Here is a 20741-nt window from a genome sequence, read left to right as displayed (position 1 = left end):
CTGCTGCTTTTTGATACTGCATAATTTGAGGATTCAGTGCAAGAGATGAAATCAGACGGGAACTCAAAATACACTTCTCCATGTTACTGTTCAGAAGTTTCTCCTGTCGTAGTAATGTGCCATAACAACAACATTGTTTTTGCAATTGCAACCCATTTTTAAGTGTTGTGATTTTCCTTTACTCCTCAGAAAGAACATAATCTGCAAGTTTTGGGTCTGGTGAAATCAGATGAAGGATTCTATCAGTGCATTGCAGAAAACGATGTTGGAAATGCACAGGCTGGAGCCCAGCTGATAATACTTGACCTTGGTAAGATAAACCATGACAATACAGTGCCAAAGATGGGGAGGAACAATTTCAAGGGACCATTTCCAGATGAGGTGTTATATCTATAACTCAGCTGGAGTAGGATGTTTTTTTAAAATCATATGAGTGGTTCAGTGTCGTCTTCTGTACCCTTAAAGTTACTTAGGAAAAATGAAGGAGTTCTATAGGATTCACTTTGTATTTTGGAAAATATGTGGAAAATATTTAGTGCAATAATAAACCGTAGCCAGAAATCTGAAATATTGTTGCATGCTGAGATTTTAAAAAAATAACAGGATAGCCGAAATAAAAACGATTGCTGAAATTACAAAAGTGAAAAATAAGCAATTGTGGAGCACACCCAAAATGAAGTATTTTACACCAAAGTCATTCCAGTGTCAGAAGCTTTTTTTCTGCTGTTAGTTTAAAAAGTAGTAAGCTTTGTCATTTCTGCAAACTGCAACTGCAAAATTTTTTTTGAGTTACAGCTGCAGTTCAAGATAAGTATTTGTTATTGTGCTCCAGTCAGTGGAATTACTAACAATGCTCACCTTCTTGCAATGTCCTGCATTGCATATTTGGGATGTTAAAAGAGAATAATTGCTGTTACGATTAAAGAACTGTCAGAAAGTTTTTTTCTTCCAGAAAAAAAGGTAGTACAAATATAATTGCTAAGGCATCAGCTTGTTTTGCTCTTTCAGGTCACACAGTTCTTAAAAATAATGTCTAAGAGCACAAGGAAGAAAACCAATAGTAAGGGGGATGAGGGGAGAGACAGGTCAGAAAAGAAAATACTAATTCTCTACTTTTTGGGGCTTTTGTGTTGCCTGTCTTTTTGGGGTGTTGTTTCAAAATTATAATTTCTTTTTTATTTGGATGGAAAGGATTTAGGAGAAACAGTCTTATGTATGGTCAGAAGCATGATGTAACTTCACACTTACAATTTTAACAGATGTGAATCTGCTAGACCTAGTTTTGGCGTTCAACGTACAGAGAGTAAACTGTTATGAGAGTGCCATAAAGAGAGATTTTCCATTTCTTTTCTGATTGTTTTGTAGAGTAGTTGTGCACTTATAACTTCTTCTGAATTCTCGTTTGGACATGGGTATGTTTCATTGCTGGCTGAAGAGATGCGTGTACTTTCCACAATTATTTGGGGAATGAAAGGTGCCCTCTACTGGATTCAGTAGCTTTCCTGCTGTAGAGCCGTGGGATTTCAACCTCCGAGTTGTGTTAGGCATCTGGATCCAGCAATGGCCTACTGTCATTGGGTTGCCAGAAAAATTATTAAAAGTAATTTTATTTCTGCTATATGCATGAATCACCTGAGTGGTTTCCAAATCTTTCAAGCGGAAGCATTATTCCATATTTTCCACGTTTGAAAAATACTGAATAATTAATGTACTTGGGTTTTGAAGCCCTGCCCAAGTTTTTACTTTCACCCGGTTCCCAGTAGTGGTTTATAAATTACTATTACTGTTATTATTTTAGTTCCTGTGGTCTCACTCTTCTTCCTTTCTCTCCCCTGTTGTTTGCCCGGTGGTTTCTCCTTCCTGTTCTACTCTGGCAACCTGTCCTGTTTTACTAAAGGACTTTGCCTTATAATGCTGTCCTTTTTCTTTTGCATGCTGCCAAAGGATTGTGGATGCGGTGTTGGTGGAGTCTCGTTTCGGGTGTAAAGATACACCCCCGAAGTCGTGTCGTTCTGTTACATGGCCTGCAGTGTTTTTAACAGTGCACTCCCTGTGTAACACTGATGCATTTTAGTTGTTGTTTTCCAACAGTAGAGATAACCCCATGGTGCATCACTGAAAGTGTGTTTTATTTTTTGTGGTTGTTGAGTAGTGGCATAACAAGTAGTGCAACTAGGAATGAAGGCGCTGTGTCTTAGTTGTGGTAAATGAAAACTGGTATAATATACACAGCCGAAGAAAATACAGGTATCTGATCTCTTATTTTAATACCTTATCACAATATATGAACGGCAAAGAAGGAAACAATATTCAGGGAAAAAGGGTGAAGGTATCATATATAGTAGTTCTTTCATGACAGATATCGATATATGAAAATTAAAAACACTAATTTGAGCAAAAACTATTCTGAACACTTTGGTCATTAATACAGAACGCGCTTTTTTTTTCAATTCATACCTGATGATGAGAAAATACCCACTTTGCCAATTTGAAAACTAATTTCAGTGAAAAAATGTTCATTAAGTGTTCAGAGTTCTTCATCCCAGTTAGCAGTATGTCCCTTCCCTTGCTGTTCTCTGTTTTCTCCTTCCTTAATGGAATTGGCAAACATCTGGCTATTTACAAACTATTTCCAGTTACCCCTTTTGCTTATCCTATCGAACTGATCTTTAATAAATTAAATTTATACTAGAAAGAAGGTGTTCCTCAGAGAGGCCGCATGCATTCTTTATGGGCCAGTGTTGAAGAAATGGACCAAGACTATTGTGTGGGCACTCTGGATGGAGTGCAGCGTTGGCTGTGGGCTAACTGACAGTGAGGAAGGGGGTGGTTGGCTGCCGTCAGAGATGAGCTTGAGGAGTTGGAAAGGGCAGAGCTACTCAGACTTTGAGGGAGATATGCTGAGAAAGATTAAATAGAAATAAACCAATAAAACCGTTTGCACTTTACGTATTAGATCAGAACTTAGTTGTCTCTTCTGTACGTTAACTTGTTTCAATCTAAACCTTCCTATAGAAATTTTCCAACGTGTTGGTTTTTGCTGCCTAGAACAATACTGTTTCATCCATAGCTTTATTGAGGTGTACTGTCAGGGGTTTTGAGTGGTCTGAAAGTAAAATACCCCATCTGTATTTTCTTCAGTCTTAGATGGTAGCATAATTTTCAAATACAATAGGTATAAAGTACATAATGTGATTATCTGCTACAACAAAAGGTTTTCTGTATTTGGACATAGGTTTCTGACTTCTGGTAGCAGTATTTTGGTGATTCACCTTGTCTTCTGCACAGTGACAGTTTTGGTGCGTGAATGTACGTGAGTGTATGTTGTGCATGGCCGCACAGACCAGTCTATACGCAGACTCTCACCTGCTAGAATCAGCTTAATATAGTTGTTGATCAGACATAAGTTTCTTTTGGGTTGGTCTTTTTTTTATTTGGGGTGAATTCTGAAAAGCTTGCAGTATATATGGAAGTTATTTGTGGAAAATATTAAAACAAAGAATTGACTGGCTAAAAAAGTTAGGGTAGTTTGAAGGCTTATTGGAGTGCCTGTTTTGTTTTCAAATTCTGTAATTCTCTGTTGATAAATTTAGAAAAGACGACTGTACCTGGAAATGGATTGGTTGTACAGAGTCCACAACTTCTGCCTTTTCTGGCATGTATAAAAGAATTGTGGCATTGAGAGAAGACATTGAGAAGGTTAAAACAGGGAGGAGAGAGAGTGGGATTCAGGTAAATGGTCTGAGTTCAATACTCTTCTCCTACCAATACCCCCTGTACTTAACTTCAGGTGTAGAATTCTGCAAGAGAGTTGAAAAGCATCGCGTCTGCTTTCAAAATACTTTGAGATTTGAAATTGTGTCCCTATTTCTCCGATAATGCCCTTCCCCTGGGGGCTAAGTACCTTTGGGAATTTCACTGGAGTTGCGGCCCTGCTGCCTGCTCTGCCTTTTAGGGAGAATTTAAGAACTACCAAGGAAAGAGAAGTACCTCGATTACCACATTCCTCTGCACTTGCCCTCTGCCAGCGTTTGGCGGGGTCTTGATGCTCCTCTCTTTGCCTTATTGATTAGAAGATAGGTGGTCTTTTCTTGTATCCTGGAAATGCCACCACGGAGGACTCGTGCATATCCCAGTGAGAAGGAGGAACCTTAGTCCTGCCTTGGGAATGACTTTCTCAGCAACCTCAAAATCTCTCCCCCCTCCTTTTTAACTTACCGTTAGACCCTGATGGGTCAGCCTCTGACCATCTCAGTGACGGATCAGACGTACTAGTATGCTCAATTATAACAATGCTGTTTCTCGTCACCGTTTTACAGCATTGTTTTGTGTGGTCTGTGAAAACCTCGGTAATGGATACATTTGGGTTTTCTTCGTGGAGGTTAAATGCTAGTGACAAGACTGAAAAATTCTGCCAGGACCTGTAACCTGGCCTTTTCCAGCGTATCTGGCATTGCTCGGGATTGCCATTTGGGAACTGAAAAAAGAACAGGTGGTAATAAGTAAAAGGAGGTGCCTTTGGGGGAGGGAGGCAGATGGTTCCCTGTCACCCCTCTGTGATAAGCGCTTGACAAGTACTCAGGCACCAAAAAAAAGGAGTGATTCTTGAATGCTGTATAAAGAAAAATCATAGACTGTAAACAAATATGCCACGTTATTTAGAGAACAATTTCAAAACATTATTTGAGATGCACTGTATCACCTTCAAAATTCCCAAGTAAGTGTAGTATACTGCGCGATTGTTGTACTTCTATACCGCAGAAGTTAGCGTGTGCCATTCTGGGCCGTATTTGTGAGTTTATAGGAGTTAAATTTCTTTAAACTTAAATTTTTCACGAAAAGTAGTTTATATCCAAGCAAGGATATTCTGCATGTGAATTAATACTACCAGCATGGGAAACAAGGAGGAGGAATTGGAAGTCTGCACATAGCTGCAGAGCTGGGAGGCCTTTGGGATTGCAGAGGCGTCTTCGGATAGCTGCAGGGGACGGGTACAGGCTCTTTCGGAAGGACGGGGTGAGGAGGCCAGGAAGAGGGTCATCTTGTATGCAGAGGTCTGACTCGAAAGCGTGTAGCTTTGCCTTGGAGGGGGTGATGAGCCAGCTGAGAGCTTATGCATAAGGATCAGAGGATGGAAGGACAACATTGTCATGTGTGTCTGCTGGAGATCAGTTAATCAAGGGGAAGAAGTAGATGAAGCCTTCTTTACACAACTGAAGGTTGCAGGCCCTGGTATTTATGTGGGTTTTTTAACTATCTGGTGTGTGCTGGGATGGCAGCTTGATGGTGTGGCAGGTAACACAGGGGGTTTCTGGAGTAGGGTGAAGAGGTTTTCTTGACACAGGTTATCCGTGTTTGACTGGATGACTGGTGGAGGTGGTGTTGGACCTGCTATTCAGGAAGAAAAAAGAACTGGTCAGAGATATAAAGGTCATAGCAGCTTTGGCAGCAGCTATCATGAGATGCTTTAATTCAGGCTTCTAAGAGAACTGATCAAAGCAAATAGCAAAATTACAGCCTTGGACTTTGAGATAGGAGATTTTGACTTGTTCGGGGATCTTTTTGGCAGGTTCTCCTGGGAGATTGTGTTGATGGGCAAGAGGTGAACCATTTGATCTTGAAGGACAGTCTTCTCAAAGCACAAGAATGGTCTATTCCAAAGTGCAGGAATTTGAGTGTGCGTGGCCAGGAGACCAGTAGGGATAAAGAAGGAGCTCCTGACTGAGCTCAAATACAAGAAGAAAGTACATAGAAGTTGGAAGCAAAGGCAGAAAAGTGATGGATGATGGATATTGCCTGGATGTGCAGGGATAGAACTAGGAAAGACAAAGCTCATCTGGAGCTAGAACCATTTCAGGGAAGGTTATGGAGCAAATCCGCCTGGAAGCCATGTCTGGGTACATAAAGGACATGGTGGTGATGACTGGGAAAATCCAGCGTGGATTTACCACGGAAAAATTGTGCCCAACTATCCCAGAAGCCTTCTAAGGTTAAATGGTTGGCCCTGTGGTCGAGAGGAGAGGGGCGTGTATCATTTACTTTGCCTTTAGCAAGACCTTTGATACGATCTCCAGTTGTATCCCTGCAGCTGAACTGGGGAAATACTAGACGGGTGGGTGGTGGGGCGTGTGGAGAGCTGACTGGCCCAGCAGGCTCCCAAGCGTGAATGGGGTGGAGACTCACCGGCAATCCAGGTAACGAGTGGTATTACCCAGGGCTTGATTCTGGGACAGAGAGGCTTTCATATCTTCATCAGTGACCTGGATGATGGGACAGAGATGATCTGTAGCAGGTTTGCAGGTTATACAAGATTGGGAGGAGTAGTACATACACTGGCAGAGAGAGGGACCTGCCGGGCTGGAGAAGTGGGCTGGTGGGAACATCAGAGAATCCACACTGCCAAATGTGGAGTCCTGCATCGGAGCCAGAGTCACTCCATGCAGTGGCAGAGGCTGGCCACCAACTAAGCAAGCAGCTTTGCAGAAAGGGACTTGGTAAGTTAGGCAGGAGGTGAAGGGATGGGATTGTTTCCCCCTATTTGGCACTGGTGAGACCACATTAGGACAGTTCTAAGCTTCCCAACACAAGAAAGGCGTGGGCACAGTGGAGCCCCAGTGGAGACCTGCCAAGATAATTAGGGAGCTGGAGCATGTGATGTGCTGAGATGTGCTGTGAGTCTGAGAGGAGGAGTTTGATTATTCCTGAGGAATGGAAGCCTATCAACATCTTACCGCTCAACCAGCTGATGGAGGGCATAGAGCAGATAGAGTAACAAGAAAAGACTGCAAAAAGGGAATTTCCGATCAGATAAGAGAGAACAGTTTCACAGTGAGGGTAGTTGCAGTCAGAACAGGTTGCCCAGGGAGGTTGTGAAATCTTTCTTCTTGGAGATATTCAAGACACACCTAGACAAGGCCTCGAGCAATCTGGTCAAAGGTGGCTCTGCTCGACCGAGGGGTGCATAGATGAACTCCTTGAGATCCCTCCTAACTAGTGGTATTCTATGATTCGGGAAAACTGTCGGTCTGAGAGGTGTGAATGGACCCTGTTTATCTCTTTGTATATAGTCTTAATGTAATAGTCAAATTATGATGATTTTGTGGTACATATTTCCCTGCTGATCTCCTTATGAGAAACATAAATGTCTGGTGTTGGTGGCACAGTTTGACATTACAAACCAAATTTGATTAAAGTGTAACACCACTTCAGTTGCGCTGTATGATATTAATTCCTCCACTGAATTGCCTTACGTGAATCCTAATTCTGAGAGACTTTTAAAGACATCATTTATTGACCTAAATTTGTGCTCTCTTTGTGTAATTGAATTCTGTCCAGGACCATTGCTGCATTAATAATTTCATTTTATGTTGATACTTCTCTGCCAGAGTTTGGCCATGAGCTGTCTCAGGTCTCATGAGGTGGACAGGACCCCGGGTAGGGTAGGGTGGGGTGGGGGGGCTTCCCTGACCCACAGCAGAGTGGAGAATGTAAGAAGTCTGGTCAAAGTATTCTGGAGTCAGCACATTTCAGCTAAGATTGTGCCGAAAATCTGGCATTTCTATACCCCAAGGGATACTCGATTGTTTGAGGTTACTTGAGGCTGACACGGACTTGGAGATTTCAGTGGATCAGATTCCACTCTTGGAAGCTATTTCAGCTCCCCTAGACTGATGCCAATCAAAAAATTTCCAGCTATAATTGGATTTCCAACTTCTTGTTAGTCAAACCTTGGACCCTTTTTGCTTAACTTGTAGAGTCTCGAACCTTGGCTTTTTTCAGGCTGTTCCTCCACTTTGACAACATGCTTTGAAATTCTAAATGTGCCCTTTGGTGGGCTTGCAGCCCTCCTGACTTTGCATTCTTTTACACCTTACAAGCATTTTCTCTGCTCCATCATCTGGGTTTTTAAAAAAATACATTGAATCATACGGAACTCAGCATCCCCTCCTGTACACCCAGTTCAATATCACCTTTCCTTCTGCCACCGAAGCACTGAGAACCGTTGTGCGTCTGATTTTCCAGCAAGTTATGAATCCACTTTTGTAGTAGCCTCATCTGGAACATATTTGCTTGCTTTTGAAAATTTCATGCGAGGCAATGTCAAAAGCCTCATTTAAATCAAGTTATATGAAATACTCTGTGTTTTCCATATCTGTAAGTTCCATTATTCTGTTGTAGGAGGCAAATAATAATTTCTTTTTGACAAATTTTGGCTTCTGCTGAAAGAAATCCAAAAGTTGGCACTAACAGGTTTGTGCTCTGATTTGAAAAACGCGGTTGCACTTTGGGGTATTTTCCATACGTAAAAATTTACATAAATTTAACTTCTACCCTTGTCTGGTTCAAGCCCAGAGGCAGACAACTCGCATTGTTATTTCAGGACCTATTTTGGATGATTTCACAGATATAAAATATAATTTCTCAGGCTCTCTCACATCTTATAGAGGTAATTTTTTAGAGTATTTTATATGCAGTCACATACTGTGAATCAAGAACGGGTAGTGTTGTTGTCAAGGTAATACAGTAAATATTTTCTCAGTCCACGGAATTCTATGGAGTTCTTGGAGACTATAGAAGTACTTGAAAAATATGCAGGGTATTGTGGGTGAAATGTCAGAGCAAGATGAAAAAAAGTCCGTTGAATAAAAGAGAAGGACTCCGTTGGGTATTCTTCCTGAAGACTGTTCTATTTCTTCACTCAGACAGAAATGTCTTCATGTTCTTTCTGTCTCGTACAGTTTTACGTGCTTTAGTGCAAGGAAAATCGGAAGAGGTCCCTGTGGTTTACGTGAGTGACTTCCCGAAGGCTTAGTGTCCACCAGAGAAGAAATGATTTGTAGATTGAAACTGAATAGTAAGGCTGGAAGGCCTTGCAGCCAAGAATTCAAATTTTCTGTAAAGAGGAAAAAGTACTTGAAAGGAATGGATGGTGGAGCTCGGGGGAGCAGGAAGTAGCAATGAACCTGGCCGCAGGTCAGCGCCAAGGGCCCCCAGCTGCGCCAGGATCGAAAACCTGGTGAGGTCTGGGAGATCCCATCTGGTCTCCTATGGGGAGAAGATCCAAAAGTAGGAGGATGGAAAATCCACTAGGATGAGTATCTTTAGAGTCAAGACTAGCAGGAGAATTTCCTCTCCCCTCGAGAAATCTCCCCACGTTTGTCTGTCATAGATCAACATGTACCCATGTGGGTTTTTTTACTCAGCAGACTTAAGGCTTTTTTTAATGTAAGCAACCAGTTGCCATATTAAAACATGATATTCGTACAGTTTTTATCACAGTTTATGTCAAAAATTGTCTCTCAAATTTAGACAATAATACAGAAGGTTATGGGAGTGTGGTATTTGAGCCAAATATCTTCTATATGATATATGCCATTTAAAATAGTTTGACTATTCGTGGCAGTTACTGTGTTACAAAATCCAAGTCATTTCTTCATTCACCACTGCACATGCACATAAGCTCTCTGCTCTTCTGCACACACATATTCACGTGTATAAAAAGATTTGCATGCACAAATACTCATCTTTTTAAATAAAAGAGTTCTAGCATGCGGTAGATGCTACAATTCTGTGAAAAACTCTAAAAGCAATGAATGTAACAAATTCGACCTCAATACTGATGGCATAATGAAGTTTTTAAAAAATAATGGCAGTGGTTGTGTTACAAGTAGGGGAAAGGTTTTCCAAACTTGCTGCCTCAATCGCTATCTTATAATATCGAAATGGCTTCATATGAATGATAGATGAACAGCTTGTAAGTCTCATTTGAAAGTTGTGTTTTAGGAACATAAACAGCATCTGAAATCGCAAACTGACTTTAAACAGTGTTTTGTAAAACCAAAGCCAAACTCTATTTTGTTACTGGTTGTGTACACCTCATTGCTAATTTTCTGTAAACAGAACAGTATGTTCTCCTCTTTAATGCTGAAAGACTCTTTTCATTTTAATTTTGATTTTAATTTACAGTACTTAGCTAGTCTTCCTCAGTGAAAGTCGGCATTTGTGTTTCTCATGGCTGCATGTATGTTCAAAATTGCCAGAAAGCTGTTTTAATTCAGTTAGTTTCATTTCTTCGCTCAATTCCTGTTTAAGAAATGGCCTTTATTTATTCTCTCTTTATGGCCCTGCTTATATATAGTCTTATTGAGAAGTCCAACTGATTAAACTAAACTACACTAGGTCACAAACTTCTTGAATTTTAACTTCATGAAATTGGGACCTAAACAGCTCTCATATTCTGCCTTCAATAGACTATTCATGTTTAAAGTTGGCATGCATTTAAATAAATTGCTCTAATTTAGATTAAATTAGTAATAGATTAATGTTTGCCAGTGTGCGGTGAATTGCAGGAAGGCATAACAAAATTGATAGGATGCTTTGATTGCGCTTATTAGTTTTCATTTCTTGTTTTATGACTGTATTTACAGTTGACTTGGCAAAGAAATCTGAAACCTTGTGAAGGTATTCGTATCAGACTGTGTGCACCAGGGAATTCAGGTCTGCTCAGCACAAATGTGGGTCACGGCGATGGCTACTTACGCAGTTTTACTTTGAAACACTTGGGCTGTGTCACCTGTTTAATTTTGGTTTTCATGAGTGAAGTGAGTGGTTAAAAGGTACTTGCGTTTAAAGATTTTAAATAATTAAAGAAATTGTATGTCATATTGTAAAGAAGAATAATATGTAAGGAATGTTAGGTGGAGGCAGAGAAAAAACCTGTAGGACCAAAAAGCTTTGATGTATTTTGAGATACGTTCAGCACATATTAATACATGTTTTCTATCCTCCATCTGTATTCATTCTGTATTTATTGTACCACAGCAAAAGTGGAATGAACTAGGATGCGTCTACATGGAACGACAGGCTCAAAGGCTTTGAGTCCCTGTTTTATATCATCTCTTCTGGGTTATCCTGAATTCCCAACAGAGTTTCTCGGTCCAATAAAAGTCTCTTTGCCTCCAGAAAGGCTAATAAAATCAAATATGTTTACCATAGTATCACTTACCAAATCCGCCAATCTAATTTTCCATTTATCCTCTTATATTTTATATAATTGTTGTTTCTGTCAGCTTGGCTACTACCTTACGAGATAATACATTGTCAGCAATGGTTGTTACAGGAACCAAAGCTGTGCCGCTCTGAAATGGTATTAAGCAAATGCGAGTGTATTCACTGCGGCCGGCCGCAGTGGTGGAGTGATGGTTGATTGTTCCTCTGCCTATATATGACTTCTGCTGCCTATATATGACTTCTGGTTATAGGTGAAAATAAAAATAATCAGGGTGAAGAACATCAACTGTAGGTATAGGATGCACTCATTGTATCACGATGGGGGTTTGGTTTTAGTGGGTTTTGGTTTTTTCTTGTTTAGATGAGGAGTATAATGGCAGGATTAGCTTTAGCTTGATATCTATCCTGACTACCGACGGCATTTCCTCTGCCTTTATTATTCATAAGCAGGGTTGTGAAGATTGACAGAAGTAACCTTAATTTGTAATTGATCCTAGCCTCATGTTGTAAAGGAAAATATCAGATTTTGTCAGTCTCGCACCAGAGGGGGGAACAAACGTGTGGATATGGTCTTAATTGGTTGCTTATATTTCAAAGTTGCTAAATTATACAGTAATATCAGAGACAGCTGAATGCCATTTGGAGGAAAAGGAAAAAGGATTGGTTTACAGTTTGGTTGCACATGTAATAGGATTTGTACAGTTGAATATCTGAATCTGGGAGAAGAGACTCTTACTTCTGATGTCACGGATTTTTCCGGCAGTCTTGACAAGATAACCTGAATAGGCTTATGGGTTTTATACCATAAGGAAATCAAATAAATCTAACACTAATTCTTAATGATGTGCGCTCAAATTTGCCTAATTTCAGTATTGAAACTAACTGCAAATTGTCACTGTTCTGCATGAGAAATATCCTGGTGTGGTATTTTTTTGGGTTTTCTGATTGTTTCCCCTCTCTATTGCCTCTCTCCCGTCCAAAAAAAAAGGAAGCCAAAGTCTTTAAAAGACGAATGGATTCTGTATGGTTTTCCTGTTGACACAGCATTACTGAAGGCTAAAGGAAAATAAGGAGAACGAGGAAGGTCGTCCCTGGGTCTGCTTTTCTGAGTCCAAGCCACAGAGCTGATAGGGGTCTGGGCCCCGGCAATGGAGATGCCTCCTTGGGGCTAGAGTCAGCGTCCTCGCTAATGCTTTTCCTCAGCACCATTTTACATATAACTGCTTTTTAATCTCGTTGGTTGGGAGTTTTTAACAGTGGTCAATGACCAGAGTAATCCACATTTAAAATGTTGCATCTGTTGCTGTAGACTTCGCTCATGTACGTTTGAGGAATAACCTCACGTTCCTCTGTGCTGTGATGTGCGTACCAAATTCCCAGGCCTCTGTGCTAGAGAAAGAAGTTATGTTTTAAAAATGCTGATGGAGGTTATTATTTTTGTTAGAATTAGAAATATGAAGAAGCAAAAGAACATTACCCGACTCCTTAAAAATAGAAAGTAAAAAATCTTAGTTGAGAGTTCATAAGATTGGCTTGTGTGTCCTTTATGTGAATTCCCAACCATCCTGACACCTCATCTAGTTTCTGTAGAAACAGTGGGTCTGTGAGTGGTAAGCGAGCAGCAGATCCATATGGTCTTACCAGAGAAATGCAGTGGAAATGAACATAACCCCCCGTAGCACATCAGTAGCATTGCTGTATACGTGGCTGGAGCCTAAAAGAGGAGAAGGACCTAAAGGAGGAGAGGTGGGGTTTGCTTGGTATCTTCTCTCCCTTCAAAAAAAAAAAGTAGTTTGTATCAACCTAAATGACGGAAAAATAGAGCGCACTAGATATGTATAAGAAACAAGTAGTTAAATAAGTCGATGTTTGGTAAAGAGATTAGCAGAAATGAGTAACATTTTGGCATACAGACAGCTCGTTCAGTCTCATCTGTTGCAACTTCAGCTTGCCGGAGTTGTTTAAAGTGTCAACAGATCTCAAACTGAGGACAAGCATCTTTCACTTCCAAGTTATTTCTTGGAGAAAACCCTGTAGGCTAACATGCGGATAAATCCTGTGTCTGCTGTGGCCACCTCTGGGCTGGCGCACATCAGCTGCAGATACCCTAAGGAGGAGATGGGCATTTTGTCCAGAGGAAACTTTGAGGAGCATTACGGTCATTTAAATAAAACGCTTCAGTTGAAAATCAAGGGTTATCAAAGTTATCTACAAGAAGGAGCGTTGGACAGGAGCAGGAATTGCACCTTGTGGATTAGCAACCGCGCTCGAGGATGGGGTTATTTATTTCAGTTCAGGCTGTTACTGAGAAAAGAGAGAAAAGGAGCAATTTCCCTGTGGTGTTTCTTTGAAAATACATCCTTAAGTAGTCAAGTAGTGTGGTTTGATCATGGTACCGGTGTATTGGTACTGCTCTGCCCTCAAAGCAGTGGTTTAGTCCTAAACCTGGCTGGTTGAAATGGTTATTTTTAGTTATTTGTAGTGTTTACAGAATTGACAGCATCTGTGGCCCTGTAACCTTGGGTGTGCAAACAGTGAGTGAAAACTGAAGCACACTGCAAAAAACACGAAAGGTGAGATGGAGATGAAGGCGTGGGGAAGCGATTTGCTCAAAGTGATAAAATGAGTTATTGGCAGAGTCCCAGTGAAACTTTAGACTGCGGGAGCAATCTTGCCTAACTCTTCAAATATGCAAATGGCTGCTGTAAAAACAAACACTTTCAAAAATACACGGTATTTTTATTAGTAACTATTCCATAAAGAGCTTTGCTCAAATGTAGCACATTTGCTTTTGAAATAAAACTATTGCTTTCCTGTTATTATTAAAGTCAAATTACAACATACTGTTGCAGGCTCTATTGTTCTTGAGAGATTTTTATTCTGCATAAGGGTTCAATTTATGAATATTTACGTTAAGAGGATAACCTGTACAGAGTTCTTTTGGGGCATTTACATGTGTTCAGGGTTTTTGACTCTCTTTTCTCAAGGAGTGGTTATTAAAAAAAAAAAATTAAATCTTTGAAAAAAAAGAAATATTTACTACTGAATTTTAAGATCGTTCTGTCCATCATTTTGCAATATGTACTTATGGTTTGAATTTCTTTCCAATAACAAAATCTGTCTAAAAGTAGTTAGTTTTAAACTCCTCATGGACAGGTAGAGATATGTTTGGCTTTTTTCCTTCTTCATTATAATGTGAGTCTCATGATCAAAATGCATGCAGGGCTTTTTTTCTTTACATCCTCCCCTGAAACACTGGTATCTGATCTAAACTGTGGGGTTCCTGCTTAGGTCTGTAGGAGAGGCTGCCTTCCTCTGCGGGCTCACCTCTGCGTGTAATGCGTCAATAAGGTCTGTCACGCCTTTTTAATGGTTGTTTTATGAGACAGGAAAAAACCAAATTGTTTCCTCTACACCAAAGCATTTCATCGTGAAATGAAAATGGGAGGAGTGTTCTTTATCAGAATGGATTTTATTACTTCCTTTAAAAAACAGGCTCATGGTCAGAACGTGTTTATCAGTGTATTTATATAGTCACAATTTATTCAGTGCCCATCAGTGTCCATTTTACATTAGAATATAGAACCAGGTGAATGCTTTAAAATCATAATCAGTGGGTATTATTTAGGAATTTGCTTGTTATGTATTTTTGGTGAGCTTTTTGCAAGTAGTATGCATTGAGTGAAGAGTAAATAACAGTTCTCATTCCCAGTGGTTATGTAAATTAATCTAAGGCAATTTAAAAAAAAAAAAAAAAAGCATTTTGCCTGCCTGCTTTAGGCCAAAAAAAAAAGAGAAATACATAAGCAAGCATCTCCATTTCATTTTATGAAGAAAATGAGGGTTGCTTCTGTTTGAGGGAGGGTCTGTTCCTCAGGATGGGGGATTGCATTTGGTTTTTTAAGTCTGCTGGAGTCAAAGTTGATTCAGAGAGCTGTGTCGGGTTCTTGTTCTCAATCCTCTTCCTTCTTTGAGATGATCTAGGGAAATGCTTCTGTGACAAAGTAGTTAGTTGATTCAGGATGATAAACCAGCAAAAAGTCTTATAGTACTGAAAAGAAGAGGATACTTATGTCCAGGTTTAACTCCTTGAAATGGCTTCCCCATTTCAAGGTTCAGATGAATGCCCACCTCCCAAGGTAGCAGTGGCAGATGCTCCGGTGGCAGTGGGTGCTCCTCCTAGCCTGGCTGGGTCCTCCGACTGCACCAACGGTGGTTGATGTTGTCTGTGTCCCCTTGGGCAGCTCACTTAAACTCTTCTTTGTTTCAGGCAACAGTTTCACGTGCAGCTGAGACCATCTAATGGCTCTTCACATCCCAGAGGGAAAGTCTCTAGTTCTGCCACCTCCTTTGAACGGTTTCTGGTGTCTCTCATACCCTTTCAATGCTTTCAGCTCTCTTGTAGCCTGCGCGGAAAGTTGTACGCTCTTTTTTCTGGACTAACGAAGCAAATTGGCTTTGGGGTCTAGGCCATAAAGCCAATATAGGGGCTTTATGTATATGTGTAAGTACAGCCAGTTCTACAACATGAGAGGGGAATCTCTCCCATTCAGCAGACATAAAGTCCCCGACGACGTCACCTTGTTTTCCCATCAGTCATTCATTGTGTGTTGTAGTCAAAAGTAGTTAAAATACTACAGAAGTTGAAAGCATTGGCTTTAGTAAGACCAGTACATAAGTGCATAGAAAAAATGCCCAGGGTTGAAAATTGCTGGCAACTTGGAGGTTTCTTTGGCCAGGTAGAGTGGTGAAACAAAGACACACTAAGATTCTGTTGCCATGCGAACATGTCGTTTAAAAAAAAAAGTCACTGGAAAAACACCATTATCAAAGATTCTACTATTTTTCTGTCCGTTTTGGTACCAAATGTCTTTTATATACCATGGTAAGCATTACTAATAGAATTTCAGTTAATCACAGCAAGTAATGTGTAAACCACTGCAATATAAACCATAAAAGCTCTGTATGTTTTCATTTCTGAGCCCGTTGTCCCTGATCTGTAATACACCACTGTGGCACAGTCGTGCAGGCGCGAGGCAGCCTTTGTGGGGTCAGCTCCTCCGCAGATGTGCTTTGCATTTCTGAACGGCTCCTGCAATTTTAATTTTAGAAGTAATTTCAAGGGTAGTAGGCTTTATGTCCAGCTGGCCGCAATTGTGCTTTCTTATAGGTGTTGGTCTGAATGTTCTCATGTGTTTTCTTTTCCTGACAGATTTCCTTATATAGCAAAATCACACACAAAGTTCTGCAGTTTAAATTATCTCATGAAGCGCAGTTTTGTATACAACTATCGATATAATTTTGAATTTTCTCGGAAATACTAAATTTTGTTGTCTTTTTACGGTCACGTCAAGCAGACATAGATCTGTGTCTTACACCAGGTAAACGGAGGTGCTGGTGGCTGTCGTTACGAAATCCAGGAGATTCAGGAAATGTACGTTCATTATATACAGCAGAAATCAGTTTAATACACTCTTCTTTCCATGTCTGTTTATTCACTTTTTCAGTTTTGCATGAAAGCACCTCTTAGTAGAAGAATAGGAGTCTGATAGATTTCTTTTAATTAGTTTTTCCAAGGGAAGAAGGTAATTCAGTTATTATAACTGATCCATTGAGACAAAGTACCAACTTCAGCGTTGTGGCCATTTGTCCTATAAGACCTATTAGGGCCAGTTAACGTGGTTTTTTTTGATTACAGCATCATGCAGCGAACTACTAGGACTAACAACATGATGTACCGTCTGTCATAAATTTATGAATTAAGCATTTGAAGAAGGATGACAATTTGATACGAGTAAAAACACGGGGGAAAAATAGGAGAGAAAGCAAAATTTTAAAGGATAGTTGTATAGCATGGACTTACTCATTTTATGATTTCATACTTATTACACTCTAACCAGTTACTGCTGTATTTTTTTAATGCAATGAGGGAAAGCGTACAAAAGAAAATCGATGTTTTTTGACTATGACTCTTTGAAGTATCACAGCTCCTTAATCCTGATCAAAGTTGAATCCTTCTGTTCTGAAGCAGGAGGAATTATATCATATACTGAAGCTCAAATTTAGGAAAACAGTGCATTAGGTAAAAGTAAGAAAAATGTTTGAAAGTCTGGATTACCTTTCTGGAATCAATTAAATAGCAATTTATATGAAAAATACTATTTATCGAGTCAACAGTTTTATCCAAATACCCCAAGACAAAATTAAACATATTAGTACCTCTGAGGTATTTTTTTCTTATGGTCTACAGTTAAAATATTAAAGGTGTTTAGAGATCTGAATGTCCTAGGTCATGTTTTTTCCAACAGGTTTTTTGGCAAAATAGTAATTTGCTATTTTTAGTTGTAGTAGGTCTCTGTTGCTGAAATCAAAGATTTATTTACATTTAAAAGCTATAAACTGCACTCTGAAGTCCTTATAAAGAGGACTTTCTTTTTTTCTGCAGTAGTATATGTTAACCGCTCTCTGATGCCCCAGATTCCTCAGTTGTCCCCATAACTGATTCCCGTAGGCCAGGTCTGTCTTGTTCTCCACTTGCTGCATTATCTGTGTCCTCTGAGGGTGCATCCACATGAAAGTTTTCATCTCCGTCAGGGGGGCACTCATGAATTTTCCACCCATGCCTGCTCCTCACACGTTGAATTGCATCTCAGAATAGTCTTGGATCTTGAGGTCTTTGGAATGAAACCGAATGGAAGATGGACTCCAGCCGCTGTCGGGTGTTCAGGGTAAGAGCTAGTCCAAAGTGAAACCTATAGAGTCCATACGGTGTCGGTGCTGGGCTCTCGGAAGCAGCTGGTTCACCCTCCAGTGCCTCTCCTGCTGCCTTCCGATGTAGACATAGCCTCAACCACGGTTCAGAAATCCCTCACACTCTCATTTGACAGGCACTGTAACTGTGACTTTGTGAGCAGTTAAATATGGCCAAGAATAGTCTAAATATGGCCACTAACTAGTTCTGAAAGTGTTTATGCATCTTAATTTCATACATTTCAATACTACCTTCTATAGGTAGGTTGTAGCAGTGGCATTCTCGTTACACATACGAGGTAGCCAAGGGAATTGGACTCGTCCCAGGTCGTTCAGATAACAGCGGCAGAGCTGAAGCAGATAACATTCCTATTCCACCTTTCCTTTGTGTAGTATATCCGATGGTATAATTGGAATGTTATTGCCCAAAGCAGGCGGAAGCCGTGAATATGCCAGTAATGTGCCACAGGAGGAAAAAAGGAGGAAAAAGGAAATCTAAACCGGAGGGGCTGGACAACATGGAAAATATTTCTAGTAATTAGCTAACAAGTAGAGCATTTCAATTACTAGTTTTCAGGTGTGGCATGTTTGACAGAGTTGTTTTTAAAAGATCACATCAGCATTCTGAAATGATGATGATAGAATAGCATCACAGACAGACGTTCAGATTGTTTGTTATCTCGCCGCAGCGAGTCACGCTGGTAGCAGCGGGGGGCATTCTTCCTACATGATTAAAAGCTGGGTACCATGTTAGTGTATCAAACCGATCGGCACCCGACGCCTTTGCCTCTTAGACTTTACCAGCCTAATGTTGGTAAAATTAAAACGTTGTCCTTTTGCCAGTGAAGGATTCAAGTAATAGAAGTCACTGATGGTTATTCGTTTGTTGGGTATTTGTGCACTCTGCAAAACGTTTTGATAAAATAGTTGCAATAGGTGATGTCTGCTCAGAAGAAACGCTTGGAAAGAGCAGCTTGACAGAAGGGACCTGAGAAACTAGCAACCCAGACGCGTGTCCCCGTGTCTTTGTTCTGCACAGCAAAGCGAGCTGGGAACCCTACGGTTTGCAAAGCACAGCTCTGGAGCGAGAGAGAGAAGGAATCTTCTCTTCCACAGGATCAATGGGATTTGTGCTAGGGTGGCCTTAGCTGGAAGTCTCGGTATTGCACCTGGGCAGCACAAATGCACAATGCTACATGTTGGGATCCCGTATGAAGTATATGTACTGTGGGTAAAAATCATTTCTAGTGGAAAGTTAAGAAGATCCCAGTGGATTGCTGGAGACCTGCAATGAGTGGGTTTCAGTAGTTGAACGTCACCTGTATCTGCTCTGTAGTTTAGCCGTCGTTCTGTTGCCCAGGTTACCACGTAAGCATTAGAAAAATTACTGTGTGATGCAGGAAAAGGACTGCTTGAAATATTTTGCTTTGTTTTTAACTTATTTTCATTAGCTTTTAACTTCGTTAGATGCAGACAGATAAATCAAGTGACTTTCCTTGTTTATTGATCCAGAATTGAAATTGTATTGCGACGGTTTTAATGTATCCTCTTAGCAACCTTATTTAACCTCAGTCTCCCCCTCTGTTCAGGAGGGAGCCGCTGTTTCAGGAGACATTCGTTTTATGTCAGCTGTTCTGCTGAAGGATTTCTTTCAAATGCTATTCAGGACAACGTGCTATATCTCGACTCTACAGCCTTTGTGTGATGCCAGATTGAGCAAGGACTTTTTCTTGGTCCCTTAGAAAAACACAAGCTCCAAAAAACTGATATATCAGCAGTGGTTGAAAAGATAAATCTGTTGTATATATGTCTGGCATGCAACAACTTCATTTGTTTTCCATGTTTTTAGCATGTCACTTGCTGAATATGCATATTTTAGATATCTTTTTTTAGATGAGGTTAATGTGAAACTGTGTAGGAATAGGCCTGCAAGGAATATTCCAGAGTATAGTTACTTTTTAAAACGTATGTTAGGAAGAAGAGACTTGTTTTGCATGTTACTTGTTACACCATGCTTAAAAGCTTGAAGTAATAAAGCTGCTCCCTTATTGGCATTAAAACTAATTTTAGTGTAATTACTCATTAACACAGCTCTGCACTGCTGAGCATTCTGCTCACACGGCTGTGTGCAGTTCGGTTTGTAATGGCACTCAAGGCATTTTGAGGAAAAATGAGGAAAAAAGGAAGGGAAATAACCTACTCTTCTAAAGACGTTCCACAGCTATCAACAGTACCAAATTGCTACCAAGCTGGTATTTAATTGCAGCTTTCAGTGGGTGATTTTTCTTGCCCATTCATTGCTTACCTTACTTGTACGATTTACAAGTCCTTTGTGCTTTTATTTGGTTCACAGTTTATTTTTCAGACGCCACTAGTTTTTTGTTGTGTTTGACCGATCTACCTATAACGCTGTCAGAAGGAATATTTCTGGTTTTGAGTCTCGTGCAAGGATTAAACTGGGTTTCTGTTAATCTGGGAAATCTTGGCAGCTCTCCCAGAGTCTTCCTCTTGATGCCTGCAGGTTCTTCAAGCCCTGTGTGCAGATCACTTAAGTAAAAGATGGATCTTTTTCATTATATAGGAAGACAAATATATCAGTATGTGGGATGTGTTTTAGATTAAGCAGATTAATTTTAAAAATTTATCAGGGGAATATTTTTCCTTAGAGAAAGTTCAGCATTTTTTTTCAATTTACTTATTTAAAAAATATTTGTATTACATTTTAACTAAATAGAATGATTTTTAAAGATAGGCAAGATGCAGGTTTTGCGTCAAGAGCATGTAACTTGAAGCAGATCACCTGGGTATATTACCAAGACACATAAGAGAAACCAAAGTATTAATGTAAGGTGATAGAAGATACGTGGTTTCATTTTGAGTTCTAAAAAGACAGCTGCTGTACTGGAGAATGACAGTCTGTACTGTTCTTTGGAGTTTTGTTCTTTGTAAGTCCATACAGTAGAAATTAATCTTTTAGTTTT

At 40.1% G+C, this 20741-nt stretch overlaps 1 protein-coding gene across 1 annotated transcript in view; it reads left to right on the top strand.

Moving 5' to 3' along the window:
• NEO1 (neogenin 1) overlaps window positions 1–20741 on the top strand; it is a 153416-nt gene that overhangs the window by 76223 nt on the left and 56452 nt on the right. The window contains exon 7 of the mRNA XM_075159565.1: window positions 190–310. Within this exon, the coding sequence (XP_075015666.1) occupies window positions 190–310 (121 nt within the window). The remainder of the gene's footprint in view (window positions 1–189; window positions 311–20741) is intronic.

The sequence above is a fragment of the Calonectris borealis genome, chromosome 11 (genome assembly GCF_964195595.1).
Source record: "Calonectris borealis chromosome 11, bCalBor7.hap1.2, whole genome shotgun sequence".
NCBI lineage: Eukaryota > Metazoa > Chordata > Aves > Procellariiformes > Procellariidae > Calonectris > Calonectris borealis.
This window is presented reverse-complemented; position numbering and strand designations above follow the sequence as displayed.